This window comes from Lygodium microphyllum, chromosome 6 (assembly GCF_053477565.2).
Source record: "Lygodium microphyllum isolate KBCC chromosome 6, Lygodium_microphyllum_v1.1.10, whole genome shotgun sequence".
NCBI lineage: Eukaryota > Viridiplantae > Streptophyta > Polypodiopsida > Schizaeales > Lygodiaceae > Lygodium > Lygodium microphyllum.
Window position 1 is genome coordinate 174,189,120 of NC_141140.1, and position 15,051 is coordinate 174,204,170.

Consider the following 15,051-nt stretch of genomic DNA (forward strand, 5'->3'; position numbering starts at 1 on the left):
CCAAAAATCCAGTGTTTCATGCACGCACCAAACATATAGAGATCCAGTATCACTATGTGCGTGATTTGATGGAGGATGGGATAGTGGAATTCGTCTACTGTCCAACAGAGGAGAATGGAGCAGATATCTTCACCAAAGCACTTACGAAGGATCTGCTTCAAGTTCATCTTTAGAGACTCAGCATTGGGCCGAGGAGATAGTTCACCTATGGGTGGACATTGAGGGGGGGTGTTAGATATGATCAATGCCCCACCCTCATTAGGTGCTACCAATGATCCATGGTGCTCAAAGTTGTAAGGCCCCCATTATGAGGAGAAGCTAAATGTGAGCCCGAACATTGGTTGAGTCCTGACTTGTATATCAGATGAGGTCTATGTGACCGGATGGCAAAAAGGTGACTGTTGTGGGTCTAATCTTTAGGTTAGACGGAGTGGTTAAGCTGGTAGCAACTCGAGGCGCATTGCATCGAGTTGCGGTGTAAGGGAGTTAAAAGGGGCCCCTATTGTGGGGTCCGAGGGCCGCGGAAGCGGCCCCTGGTTGAGGGGTCCCAGGGGGGACCAGCAGCCCCCCTGGCGGGGGTCCGAGGGCAGCGCCCGGCGCCCCCGGCCCGATGGTAAAGGGAATATTCCTTGGCCGACTAGTGGAGGCTCATATGGTAGGTCGGTCAGCAGGTCAGCAGGCCGACCTAACGACCTTCGCGGGCTATAAAAGCTAAACCGCTTCGTAGCCATCTCTCACTCATCTTTCACCCAGTCAGAGATGTTGTTCCAGCTAGCCTTAAGCTCTTCACCTATCTTCTGTCTAGATCGCCATCTAAGCTTCACACAGTGGAAGCGCACGGGTGGACAGAGCCATCTTTGTATCAGTTGTTTGGAGTTAAAGAATTTACTGATTCTCCTCTTATCTGTTGTGTACTCTCTATCTCTTTCTCAGATTCTGTTCGCTATGCCGTGTAATATTTTACACTTATGCCAGTTGGGCTTTGGGGATCAGTTGGTCTTAGTTTTGACCTTGGGATAGTTATTTAGCCAATAAGTATTGGTGGTGACATTAGAGACTAGCATTAATTAATTAATTAATGGAGTCTAAGGGTCAACAGAGGTTGGGGATCACTCTTGGTTGCAAATGGCCTAGTCAATTTAATTATGGATGGGCACATTTAATTTTGGGTAAGGTGAGAAGGGTTGAAATTAATTTTCAAGATTATTTAGTTATAAAAGTTAATGAAATGGTTGGATAATGTTGAAAAATAGGTTTAGAAGCCTGCCACTTGGCAAAAATGCCCATGCAAACTAAGAAAACGTTTTTGGGGGTTGGGTCTTATCCATTTAGTTAGTTTTATAGCTTGGGAGAGGGGGGAGAGGGAGAGAGAGCTATTGGTTCATTTTTTGATCAGAGAACAACAATTTGCTAAAGAAGACAGCCATCTGGAGGCCTCAACAAGCAAGGGATAGGAGGGGTCACATTCCAAGGGTTAGCAACAATATTACTGATTAGCTGACATCATTTTGGAGGTGCGTGGTAGTAGGTGATTGCATTAAATGCAAGCTAGAGCTGGCAATAGGCAGAATTTAGGGTTTTCTCATGAAGAAAATTAGATTTATCTTATCTTACTTTCTCTCACCTTCTCCCACCCATTCTTAGGAGATCTTAGCATTTCTCAGCCATCTTGACGAGATCTCAGCCTAATTTGATGGACAACAGAGAGATTTTTACTATAATCCCTAAATTTCTGTAGAAATTAGGGTTTGACAGCCACGTCAAGACCCGTGCCAATTAATGAAGGCATTGTATATTGAATTCAACACTTGAAATTTGTGTAATTGTCAAGAAATTCAAATGCCAGTCCATTCATTGTAATTTGGGGCAGCATTTGGCCAGTTGGAGGTTCCATTCGTGCAAGTTTTGGGTGAAAAATTAAGGGGCAATTGGCCCAAAACGGTTGCTGATTGTTGCTACTACAAAGAGGCTTTTAGGAATAACAAAGGAGATTGTGAATCTTAGCTTGTACTCATTACATTAGCAATCAAGGTAAAGAAATACCGAAAGTAACGTTAATTTTGGGGCCAACAAGGTGCCCAATGTTTGAGATTATTAAGGTAAATTGTGCATTTGATTGTTGTAATTAAGTGCTTAATCAAGGAATTACCACCCTCGCCATGAAGGAAGGCTGGTTTTAGTATTAATGCATGAGGCAAAGTCTAAGGTCTCTTCAAAATCAATGGCGTGTGGCTAGGCATAGCCATGAGTAACTAGGTGGGCTTTGAGAGAAAGAGAGTGAAAAGAAGCACATGAATACTCAATCACAATGATGTATGAAGGTACTCCGTTGTATGAATCAATACAATGAATGAAAAATGACCCACACCGATCCACGATGTACTAAAATGCACAAAGGGATGTATAATAGAAAAATCTAAGACTTACTATACTGGTGTCCTAAGAAATCCTAATCCTAATTGTGCTAGGTATACTCATTGTCTTAATTGCCTTAAGTGATAGTTAAGAGTAATTAGGTAGCCCAAAGCAAAGGACAAGGGGTATCAATGGGTAGCCCATGTGATGGTCAACATTGAAAATATTTCCTACGTTTGAAACACATTTTTCATCCACCTGAGGCTCGAGAAAATAAAATCTAGACATATGAATAGGAATGGTTCTTTAGTTTTAGCTAGGCTTCAAATAGCAACTTTGAAGAGTGTTTGAAGTATTGAAGTTTTGCTCTATTGTATACCATCTAGACTCTAGTACTTAACGGCGTATGCGTTGGATGTGTGAACATTGTTCTGGTTGACACTTTCAATATTCTTTTCATGTTTGAGTAAGGATGTTTATTGCTATGATGCTTTATAGTTGTCTTTTGACGTTGTATTTTGATGTCGTGTTTCAATTTTTTCCATTTTGTTTGTGACATCTCTTCTCATAGCATGTGTCCATAAATCTTTAATCTTATAGCATACTTATGTATGTAAGCATCTAGGATTGCTTGAAGGTTTGGATTGCACAAAAAGTTAAGGGTTAGCATATGCCTTCATAGCAGAGAATGTTGTTATGATTAAACACCAAGACCTTGTTCATGTTGTTTAGATCGGAAAGGGTGCATTGTGGCTAAAAAATAATAGTTGAAGGCATGACCGAAGTGTGTAAGGAAGGATTCATGTTCCTCTTCGTTTGGTCTGTGATATCCATTTAATGCAGGGAACATGCCTAGAGTTGGTGGTTTTAAGTGAGGATGGGGTGTTGCAGTCCCTTTGTGAACAACCTGTTTTTGGTATGATAAAGGACCTGAAGTTGTTGCCTTGGAATGAACACTGTCGGAGTTCTCAACCCTTGGTTAGTATGAAGTTCATTTGATTGTTTGATCATGTGTACAAAATGGAATTCTACTTTAGACATGTAAAATATGTATTTTTATGTGCCCATCTTCGGTTAAGAAAATGATAAACTGACTGCACAGGGTTGTCAATAGGTCCCATCTTCTGTTGACTGTAGAAAGTTGCTTTCTTTGAATTTTTACATGTTTGTACATTTTTCGATCTTTTATTTCAGCTCTTTGGAAGTTAATGAAACATCATGTTTTGCTGGTCAAAATGTCACTCAACTCCATATAGACACTCATATTACACATTTGTGTCTTGGTCTACAAGGTCTTAGTGCTGTTTTTTGGCACATGCTGTAATCTGTCAATAAATCAGATTTTAATTCTGGTACGAAGTTCTCTGGGACTCGAAAGTTGCCTTGTACCAATTAGACTGTGTGTGGAGTCAAGTAGAGCACACATGCAAATAGAGGCTCGGGTATTTCTGATTTGAAGTGCAAAATTTGTGGCATGGAGTAAGACTGGCTTAAATTGGGATACATGTCTGAAAAGGCTATACAGGCTTTCTTTCTGCAAGAAAGAGAGAGCACAGCAGGCATCATCCAACTATTTTACAAGCTGTGTGGAAGTGTAAGCATAGCAGGGCATAGTCTTTTTGTACTTTGTTTCTGGGTCCTGTATCAAGAGTATTCTAATCCTTTATCTATATTCTGCCCAATCTGAAATTTTCTGACAATTGGTATTACAGATATGCCAATGCTTCAATCCATGGTTGGAATCATACTTATATGGTTGATTGAACTGGATTTGGGATATCAGTGATTTCATACTCGTATGGAAAAGAGCAAATATACCTGGCCATTATAAGATTTAAACAATGAGTTCCCAAACATCAAAAGAATGTTGCTTTTGCAAAAGCGTCTCTCATGGAAGGACCATGTAATTTGAAAATTGAAAATTGAAGTTTAAACTCCTGCATCTCTCTGGATGATGTATATGTTTCCTTGCATATCTTCTTGAATAAAATTAGGGTCATGCACGGGTCAGCCTCAGGTGTTCAATCACACTCCAATCATACTTCCATACCCTTATGCATTTGACACATGAAAACATAAGGAAAAAACTTTTGTTTCAGTCTTCTCCAGTACTGCTTGCTCATGAGTGGAGGATGTTATCACCCTTTTGATTCAAGCCTTCATCAATCTCAAACCTGTCTGCACATGTCAAAGACTGTGATGGTGTGTGGATTGCATTGGACTTGCTGGTCATGCTCCAATCATGTACCTTAGCAGCTGTTTAGACGATGGGTTCTGCTATATTGGTACTAATTCCTGCCAAGTGTATATCTTCCTGAATAGATGGCAAAGACAAGTGCATCGGTTGTTAATATCATGTCAGAATCTTTAATTTGTACGAGTGTCATGTTAGATGCTCTATTTAATTGGTGTCACATCATTTCATATTGCGTTATGGAGCTGATGTAATTGAGGTCACCTCATTCTGTTGGACAAATTGTTGGACTAATAACATTTGTGACATCTTGCAGACACATGGAAAGGACTTACTTGTATTAACATCTGATTCGGGAAAACTATCATTTTTGACGTTCTGCATGGAGTCACATAGGTTTGATTGCTTAGAGAATTAGTTCATACATTCAGGGCTGGTGACGAGTCCTGTTTTTCTAAGCATCTCTGCACTTTGTTGTCTGGTACAGGTTCCTTGCAGTAGCACATACAACCATATCACCACCTGGAAATGCTCTGCGTGACCTTGGGCACCTTGTGGCAGTTGAACCCAGGTCTGTTTTACTTGTTTGATGGACTAATAGCATAATGAGATCTTTACAGATAGGGTAGGGACACTTTAATCAGTATTGGATTGTCAACTCAGAGCATACTACAATGGGTGTTGATGGTGGGCCTTCTTTACTTGTCCGAGGCATTCATTCTCTTGTATCTGGCTGTCTGGCATGTTGTAATTAGCATAGAACTGGGTTTGAGGGACTGTGTGCATCGCTGTTCTTGCAAAGGGGTAAATCTTTTGCTGTTTGGTGTAGAAAAATTAACTGGACAGCCATGGGCAGCAATTTAGATTGTGCAAATATCATAGTGTTGTGTCAAGTGAGGCTGCCACAGAATAGCAGATATTGGCTGGTTTAGCATTATGAGTGGACAAGGCAATGGATGCACTGTTCTCCACATTGACGTTCACTTCAGTTAAGTTTGAAAGTGGTACTGTAGGCATGCTGATACTGCTCTTCCATCTTTCTCAAATTCTGTGTCAGTACACTGCCTACCTAATTGGTGGGGAGGTAACTGAAGGTCTCTAATCCTGAGCATCTGAGAATAGTTACATTGCTTAGCGTACTTCTTGCCTTCCTGTTGTTGCATGTCTCCTTGTTCTTGTGTACATAGCCTCATTAATCTAAAAGACTAGGAGGGATCCCGTTGATCAACAAGTTCGTCCAGCTGGAGCAGCCCATCCAGTTTATTCACTCAGCCCAAGCTTACAAGCTCAGGCAGTGTATACATGATAAGGCATGGCTTATCAGCTTGCTGGTTGGCTGAGATGTATTGTAGCTGCCATCATTATTTCTTTGCTTCTTTTTCAGTTTTCCAGCAATGGTGATTAACCAAACCGGATAAGATTGTGCTTTCTCACAGCAGCCTACTTTTTGATAGATAGAGGTGTGGTCGTGGACAATAAGAGGAGATTGGTGCAGTACTGAGACTTTTGGCAAGTGGTCAATTAAGATGTTCAACCCACTTTGTGGTACTTTTAGAAATGGTGGAGATGATGGACGAGTTGACATGTTTGAGATCCCATTGATCGACAAGTTCAGCTGGAGCAGCCCATCCAGTTTATTCACTCAGCCCAAGCTTACAAGCTCAGGCAGTGTATACATGATAATTTATAGCTTATCAGCTCACTAGTAGGCTGAGATGTATTGTAGCTGCCATAGTTGTTTCTTTGCTTCTTTTTCAGTTTTCCAGTGATGGCGATTAACCAAACCAGATAAGATTCTGCTGTCCCACTGCAGCCTACTTCTTGATAGATAGAGGTGTGGTCATGGGTACAATAAGAGGAGATTGGTGTGGTGCTGATAGTTTTGGCAAGTAGTCAATTAAGGAGGTTCCAACCACTTTGTATGTAAACCTACCCTAACTTGTTAGGGTGGTAGGATGAGAGTAAGTGTGCTATGTGCATGGTGGACTGTGTGGGAGTCTGAAGGCATTAGTGAAACTAGTTTGTAGGAACATTCTACCAAGAAGGGAAATTGGGGATAAAAATTTCATGGTTTGAGAGAATTTTGCAAGATGTTGTGAGGTTTTTGCTGGAAGTCCTGAGATGGACTAAGGATATGAGACCAACCCATGGATCGGTCACGGTGAAAGATTGTTTTGTTCATTTTGGCACGTAGGATTTGGATGGTTCTGGCAACAAAATTTATTGTGTTTTTCTAGGAGAGTGTTCCATGGTTAGCAGGTTTTCTTTGAAGCTGCAAATAAGTATCTTGAGATCTTGAGTTGAGATGGTTCTTGTTGTGCTAAGAATTGCTCTTAGCCACTTAAACAGCCCCAAAACATTCTTATTTTAGGCTTATTTTAGCTAAAACCCTAAAACGGGGAGCAGATCGAGAAAGTTAAGTGGGAGAGGATCTAGAACCCTAATTTTCTATAAATTGGCAGCCAGCCCTCCACTCTTTCCTCAATCTCGTTTTTGCACGTTTCAGGTGTTATCAGCTTGTTGCCCACATCCCATTCGCGGAGGACATCTCAGCCCTTGCTGTCCATCACTGTTCCCTACAGTCTAGCACCTGTTTCCAGCTCTCCACACGCTGATTGCTGCTGTTTCTGCATGGCGACTAATTGCTGGTCATCTGCATTGCTGTCGAACAGCCTGCCATGTCAGCAAACTGCTGCGTTTCCAGGCCTCAGCTGCCGCCCTGACAGTTTTCTCTCTCTTGTTGCGCATTTTTCTCTCACCTGTTAGCTGTCGTCTGCAGTTTTCTCTCCTCACAGCTGCTTTTGGCAGTTTTCTCTCTCTACCTGCTGCGCCTGACAGTTTTTCTCTCTCCTCAACTGTCGCTAGCCTCCACATTGCCTGCATTTGCTGTCTATCTCCCTCTACAGCCTGCGTTTTTTGCACACTCTCTCTCTAGACTACAGTCTGAATCAGATCCAGCTCACATTGCTGCGTTTGTTGGTGTTCAATATCCGGAGGCTGCCTTGCTGCAATTCGGGATCTGTTCGGAGTACGACACACTCTCTAGCTCATTACCTCTGCCTTGATCCTTGAGATACAGGAGTTCGAGGTTCAATATTCATTCATTGCATAGTGTGTTTGTTGCATGAGCATCATATTATTAGTAGTCATATCATTTCATTTATTCACAGTGTTCATTGTCTCTGAGTTACCCTAACCCTAATTGTGTTCTTTTATCAGTCTGTGCTTTGTCGTACGGTTTTTGTTTATGCTTCTATGTTAGGGTATTTCTCTTTACGTGGTATCGGAGCCTGGTACTCTCTAAGAAACCTAGGCCTTTGATCTGAGAGCTCTTCGCAAGAAGCAAAAAAAACAGTAGGTTCAAATGACTTCGAACATATCAACATCGATTTAGTCTCCAGAACAACCTATGCGGAGAACTGTGAGAACAGAGGATCGAGGTACAGCTGAGATTCAGTAGACAGTGTGAGAGTGAGAGACAGAGTTGAAGCACGACACCCAAGAGAATAGACTGAATAAGTGTGATCTGAAAGTACAAAGTACAACCCTTAAACCTTAGGGTTGTAGGGGGGTGTTCACACCCAACACACACTAAGTGCCTAAATGTGTGTAACATAAGCACATAAGTACATACGATAATAAGACCATAAGTCTGGGGGAAAAAACCTCTCCTACCGAGAGTAAAAAGTGCCCCAGTGTCCTATTGATCACCGACACTCCCATATGAGCGTAGGCGTAAGTAAGGCGTGAGTAAAATACCCAACAAACCCCCCTGGAGTGAAGAGTGATCAAGAGTACAAGGATCATCCGCCACCAAAGGATATCAAATTTAAAGCATTGCGAAATGCTTCAAATTTGTCACGAGGAAGAGCTTTGGTGAAGATGTCTGCCACATTACTGGTGGTAGGACAATAGACAAGGTTGATATCACCTGCATATAGCCTCTCTCTGACAAAGTGATAGTGAATCTCAATGTGTTTCGTGCGAGCATGAAACACTGGGTTCCGTGCCACTGCAATGGCACTCTGACTGTCAGTGAACAAAGGAGTAGGCTCAGTAACAGATACATCCAAATCAGCTAGCAAGCGTCTAAGCCATACACATTCAACTGTGGTGGTGAAAGCTGCCTTGTATTCAGCTTCACATGACGATGTGGCAACAGTGGATTGTTTCTTGCTAAGCCAAGAAATGCAAGAAGTGCCAAGAAAGAAACAATTACCACTAGTAGAGTGACGTGTATCATAATCACCAGCCCAATCAGAATCATTGTAAGCATGTAAATGCAGTGGTCCCTCCTTGGCATAAAGCAACCCAAGAGAACGAGTACCCTGCAAGTAGCGGAAAACACGCTTGACAGCTTGCCAATGTGACATACGTGGCTGATGCATATACTTGCTCAAGGCTGAAACTGCAAACTGTATGTCCGGCCTAGTATTGCATAGATAGATAAGACATCCAACTGCAGGAGCATATGTATGTATATCAAACAAATCACTGTCATCATGTAATGACAGTTTCAGTCCAGGTTCCATGGGAGTAGTAACTGGCTTGCAATCCTGTAAGCCAAATTTCTCAAGAAGCTGCCCAATATACCGTGACTGTGATAACCCAATACCTCGAGCATTATGTATGAATTGGATGCCCAAGTAGTAATGCAAAACTCCCAAGTCAGACATGTCAAAAGTTTGCTGCAAATTTTGTTTGAATGCTGAAATCTGATCAGCATGTGTTCCAGTGAGCAAAAGGTCATCAACATAAAGACATAAAATCAGCATAGATCCCCCTTCTTTACATACGTAAAGGGTAGACTCAGATGAACTGTTTAGAAACCCTTGACCAAGCAAGAAAGCATCTATCTTTTCATACCAAGCTCTAGGAGCTTGTTTTAAACCATATAGTGCCTTTTTGAGCTTGCATACCAAATTTTCTGAGCCTTCAACTGCAAAACCAATGGGCTGCTGTACATAAACTTCCTCTTGAAGTTCCCCATGCAAAAATGCAGTCTTGATATCTAGGTGATGGACTGTCCAACCATAATATGCAGCCAAAGCAATCATAGACCTGATGGTCGTCATACGGGAAGTAGGAGCAAATGTCTCCTCATAATCAATGCCCTTTTTCTGTGTAGCCTTTAGCTACCAGCCGTCCCTTGTATTTATCAATGGATCCATCTGCTTTTCTTTTCAATTTGTAGACCCATTTTGTTCCAATGGCTTTCTTCCCAAATGGCAAGGACACCAAATCCCAAGTTTGATTCTTAGTAATAGAATCTAATTCAGCTTGCATGGCTGCCTTCCAATGCACACTGTGTTGTGCATCCTCATAACATTCAGGCTCTTCATTATCAAAAGTACTTGCTGCCATAATAAACTCCATAGTATGTGCTGAATCATGCAAATCAGTTTGCCTTCTAGTACGACCAGCCATGGGTGCATCCAAAGGACTATCTTGCATAGTCTGCAAATACCATCTAGGTAGCTGTCTAGCATCCTGGCTGTGTGCAAGCTCTTGCTGAATTTCTGTTTCAGCATGCTGCTGAATATTCCGATTAGCCAATGGCTGAATTTCTGCACTATCCATAGGAGCAGCTGGTTGAACATTAGGTTCATTTTGTGAACCTCCAGCTGAATCACTAAAAGTAATGGGCAGCAGCCCTTCAAAAACATCACGGGCAGCCTGATATGTGTCCAAACCAGCCAAGGATAATTCTGATTTTTCATCAAAAACAACATCCCTGCTGACAAAAACCTTCTTAGTAACGGGATCATAGAGTCTGTAGCCTTTGCTCTCATTGCTATATCCCATAAAAATGCACTTAACAGCCTTGTTGTCCAATTTTCTTCTAAGTACCTGTGGAATATGGGCATAGGCAAGACACCCAAAGGTACGAAAGTGACCAACAGAAGGTGTATGGCTGTTCCAAGTCTCAAATGGTGTGATGGTCTTCAAGGCTTTGGTAGGGCATCTGTTCAAAATATGGCAAGCACACATGACTGCTTCCATCCAAAAACTATGAGGCAAGCTCTTTACCTTCAGCATACATCTGGCCATCTCCATGAGTGATCGATTTTTCCTCTTTGCTACCCCATTCTGCTGTGGAGTATAAGCTGTAGTATACTGATGTACTATGCCCTTCTGTTGCAAAAAAGAATTCAGCAGACATGTATTCCCCCCCTCCGTCCGAACGGAGAGTCTTAATGTGGCATCCAGATTGGTTTTCAACAAGTGCACTGAAAGCCAAAAATGCATCATACACTTCTGACTTCTTTTTCAAACAATAGACCCAGCAAAAACATGTGAAGTAATCAATGAATGTCACAAAATAATAACCACCACCCAATGACATGGTCTGCATAGGCCCACAAACATCTGAATGCACCAACTGCAATCTGGTTGTTGCCCTGAAAGCAACATCACGAGGAAATGAGAAACGATGCATTTTTCCCAAAATGCATCCCTCGCATAAGTGGTCAGGAGGTCTCTCCAAGAGAGGTAAGCCATCCAGCATCTGAGTACGCTGTAAAAGCATCAAGCTGCCAAAGTTTACATGCCCTAAACGAGCATGCCATAACTCCGCCTGTATCATAGCAGGAGTAAGAGTGGATGTCAAGTATGTTGACTGATCTACTGAAAGAGCATCCAACTCATATAAACCATGACACAAAGATCCTGTCAAGACCAGCGCATTCAGTGATATAGTGGCCGGGCTTCTTACAATAATGACATTTTCCTTTCTTTGCTTGTGTCCCCCCTTGTGACTGATTCTGCGATGTGCCCGAAGTGTCAGAACTCTGTGGAGCATTTTTGACCTTGCTGTTCTTGCCTTTCTGTCTGGCCACAAAAGCCTGCTCAGAGACTATAGCATCCACACCACTATTTTTCCGTGTTTGCTCCTCCTCTAGAAGCAAGCTAACCAGCTGAATAAAAGTGAGTGGGTGCTCAGCAATCCTCATGGTGAGGTTCAATGCAGTATGAAAAGACAAGTACGAAGGAGGTAGGAAATTGAAGGTGGTGGATATCAACTGTGCATCCGAAAAATACTCATCTACATTCATGAGCTGTTCCCTCAAGTCCTGAATCTTGTTTAAGCGATCCTGCATAGAATCACCTTCATGCATCTTTAGAGTTTCCAACTCTTTCTTTAAGAAAGAGATCCGTGTCTCATTTTTTCCTGCAAACATATGCTCCAAAGTCAACCATGCATCTCATGAAGAAGATGCCGAACGGATATGAGGTATAATGGACCGCTGAACTGCCAGAGCAATCAGTGACAAGGCCTGTGCATCACGGGTATCCCAAGCTTTTTGAGCTGCAGTTCTTGGAGGAAGTGGCTGAGGTGGAGCGGACTGAGGTCCCCGTTGTCCACGTGCGCCATGGGGAGGAGGAGTAGCGGGAGCTACAACTCCCGGCCGAGTTTCCTCTCCACTGACATAATCCCATAAATTCTTGGCCACTAATACATTTTTCATTATAAATGACCAAAGGGAATAGTTGTTTCCGTCCAGTCTGTCCTCCTTGGATACATACGTAAAAACATCACCTCCTTGATTTGCCATGATGACAAATTTCCAAAGACAAAATGAGCAATGTCAAAGCAGTACGAACTGGAAATCTGCAAATTTCCAGAAATTGCAGCAAATACGTTTCTGCAATTAATGTGCAAGGGCGTACTCTGTCAGAAAACTGTCTTTTACTGCACGCTTCTCAAGGTGCAAACAGTGCAATACAACACTATTATGAATAAATCCCCAAAATTTTTGCCAAAATTTCTGTCAAAAACAGTCTTTCTGTGACTGTATCAGCAGTCCAAATGCAACTGTCCTCCAAATACACAAAAGCCCCAAAATGTCTGACGATCCTGTCTAAAAATTTGCCTGAAATTTTTCCCTGCACTTGTTCTGTGTTGCCGTGTGTGAACCTCCGCTTCCAGAATTTTATTCTGGGCTGAAATTTAAAAAAAAATGTTTAAAATTGCACTTGACGTGGAGCAGACTGGCGTGTGAACGTAGGCGGGCAGTTTGGCGCAAGACAGGCTGACGTGGTCACCTGACGTGGTGACCTGACGTGGTCGTGGTCACAAACGGCGGCAGGCGGGCAGTCGCGAGTTGACGTGGATTTTTAGAAACGGCGACAGGCGGGCAGACGGGCTGACGATGGTCAAACGGGCATCGTCCTGATGAAGACTGCGTCGTGACGTGACGAGCCTGACAGAGTTTGACTGCAGGTGGACTTCATGCGAAGGTTGCGCTGGCAAACGTTAGCGCCTGCAGCTGACGTGACGCGACTGGGATGTTGACGGCTCCTGCTGGTGGCGCGTTGGGACAGGGCAGTGTTGCGCGCTGACTGTTGGAGCTGCACGCAAGGCAGAACTGGGCAGGTCTGGAGCTGGCGACTCGGGGGCAAGACTGGCGGGGACTCCTGGCTGCTGACTGATGACCGCTCTGATACCAAATGTGAGAACAGAGGATCGAGGTACAGTTGAGATTCAATAGACAGTGTGAGAGTGAGAGACAGAGTTGAAGCACGACACCCAAGAGAATAGACTGAATAAGTGTGATCTGAAAGTAAGTACAACCCTTAAACCTTAGGGTTGTAGGGGGGTGTTCATACCCGACACACACTAAGTGCCTAAATGTGTGTAACATAAGCACATAAGTACATACGATAATAAGACCATAAGTCTGGGGGAAAAAACCTCTCCTACCGAGAGTAAAAAGTGCCCCAGTGTCCTACTGATCACCGACACTCCCATATGAGCGTAGGCGTAAGTAAGGCGTGAGTAAAATACCCAACAAGAACCGAGCGAGAGTGGACCAATCAGCTTGCTCCACAAAGGTCTGACGTGGTGGAAGACACATCTGAGTACATGGAAGAATGGATAGGCAAGCTGACCTCTGAAGAATATAAATTGATCATAGCCTATCGACGAAAGAAGATTGAGGAGCTCGATCGAAACATTGCCCTTCAAGAAAAGCTTCTGAATGATGGTATGCATGATTTTCACTCTTCAAATGTTGCGCATAAGTCTGATGATGTTGCAGGGCCGTTGAGATCTCCATCAAGGATGGACCCCTCTCTTGGAGAGCAAGATCCGGAGTATTTTTCATTTTTTTAGACTCTTCCGTCCTCTCCAGTGCAAGGTACTTTTGATTCGTCTTTTGTGCTTTCTTCTTTTACCTCTTCTATTTTGCAATATACTGGTAGAGATCATATGGAAGAAAGAGTCTAGTCTGTTGACTATGGAAAAGGTCCTCTTGAGGACCAATTCTTGTATGTTAACACACGTCGAGGGGATTATAAGAAATAGTTAGGTAACTCTTTTTCTGCCCTTTCTTCTTTTCCGTCTATTTTACATAATGAGAATAAATCTGGTGTTCCTTTCACTTCATTACATGGTGCATCATCATCTTCACAGTTTCATTTTCAGTCTTTAAATGATAAAAATAAACAAAAAAAATCTGCACCCATACACCTCACTTTCAAAATCCACCCATCCCACCACATTCTTCCGTTGCTTCACCACTTACATTTACACCATTTACATTTTCATTTCAGACACCTCATATCACACTGCCCATCACACTGGGGGGTTATGGAAACATGGACACATCCTTTAGGACCTCATCGTTCCCTCAGCCGGGTGGTGTTCCACCTTCTTCATACACACTTTCGGAATCATTGCAACCTGGGTATCCCACTCAGTCGCTCTGGAGTGTGAATCACTTGCCTCCACAGTTTGCCTCCATGGCATTGCCAAGTGGACTTCTGGTCATACTGCTATGTCCCAGCCTCACTTTGGACAAGGCTACTGTGTCCTAGTGTCTCCACCTACACCAGCACCTTATGGAAACATTTATGTTCCAGTGCCTCCGCATCAATTGATACTCATTGGACACTCACAACCTACTTCTGCTTACCCACCTCTTCCCCCTTACTCTTTCTCTTATCAGACACATCCATCTCCACCATCATTTCCACCATCATCTTATACCACATATACGACATCTCATGGTTCTAGCTTATCTTCTGCGAATAATGCATTTAATGACAAGACTCGTTTTAACGGGTCAAATTTTACTACTTGGTCGAATTTGATGAGATATGTCATTGACTCACAAAACCTATGGGATCTTGTGCAGGGGTTGGAACTCCAACCCGGTTCTGCATTTACTCCATACGAGGTTGTCCGCTCATAAAAAGCTAGGAATGCCTCCGCTATTATCGAGCTGATGCGGGGCTTATTGCCTGAGTTTCATTCTCAGCTTCAGCATTTTGACTTAGCGTCAGAGTGATTGGCACACTTGATTGACTGCTATGCGGCTCGGGATAGCACCCGTCGTATTAATTTGGACCATGAGCTTCAGCTTTTCGAAATCACTAATCGGGGTCGACTTGAAAGTCAAGTTGATTGAGTATCGGCTTCTCCTCACTGTATTCTCCACTACGGGGACTCCCAAGTTCTCTGACGATCCAGGTCACATTATTCCTCAATGAACTCCCCA

The 15,051-nt window shown here is 42.9% G+C and overlaps 1 protein-coding gene across 3 annotated transcripts in view; it reads left to right on the forward strand.

Annotated features, from left to right (window-relative positions):
• Positions 1–15,051, forward strand: part of LOC148035422 (Cleavage and polyadenylation specificity factor (CPSF) A subunit protein) — a 120,660-nt gene that overhangs the window by 60,367 nt on the left and 45,242 nt on the right. For all 3 annotated transcript variants that reach the window (XM_087680426.1, XM_087680423.1, XM_087680425.1), the window contains exons 2-4: positions 3,199–3,333; positions 4,866–4,945; positions 5,037–5,120. In XM_087680426.1, the coding sequence (XP_087536552.1) occupies positions 3,199–3,333; positions 4,866–4,945; positions 5,037–5,120 (299 nt within the window). The remainder of the gene's footprint in view (positions 1–3,198; positions 3,334–4,865; positions 4,946–5,036; positions 5,121–15,051) is intronic.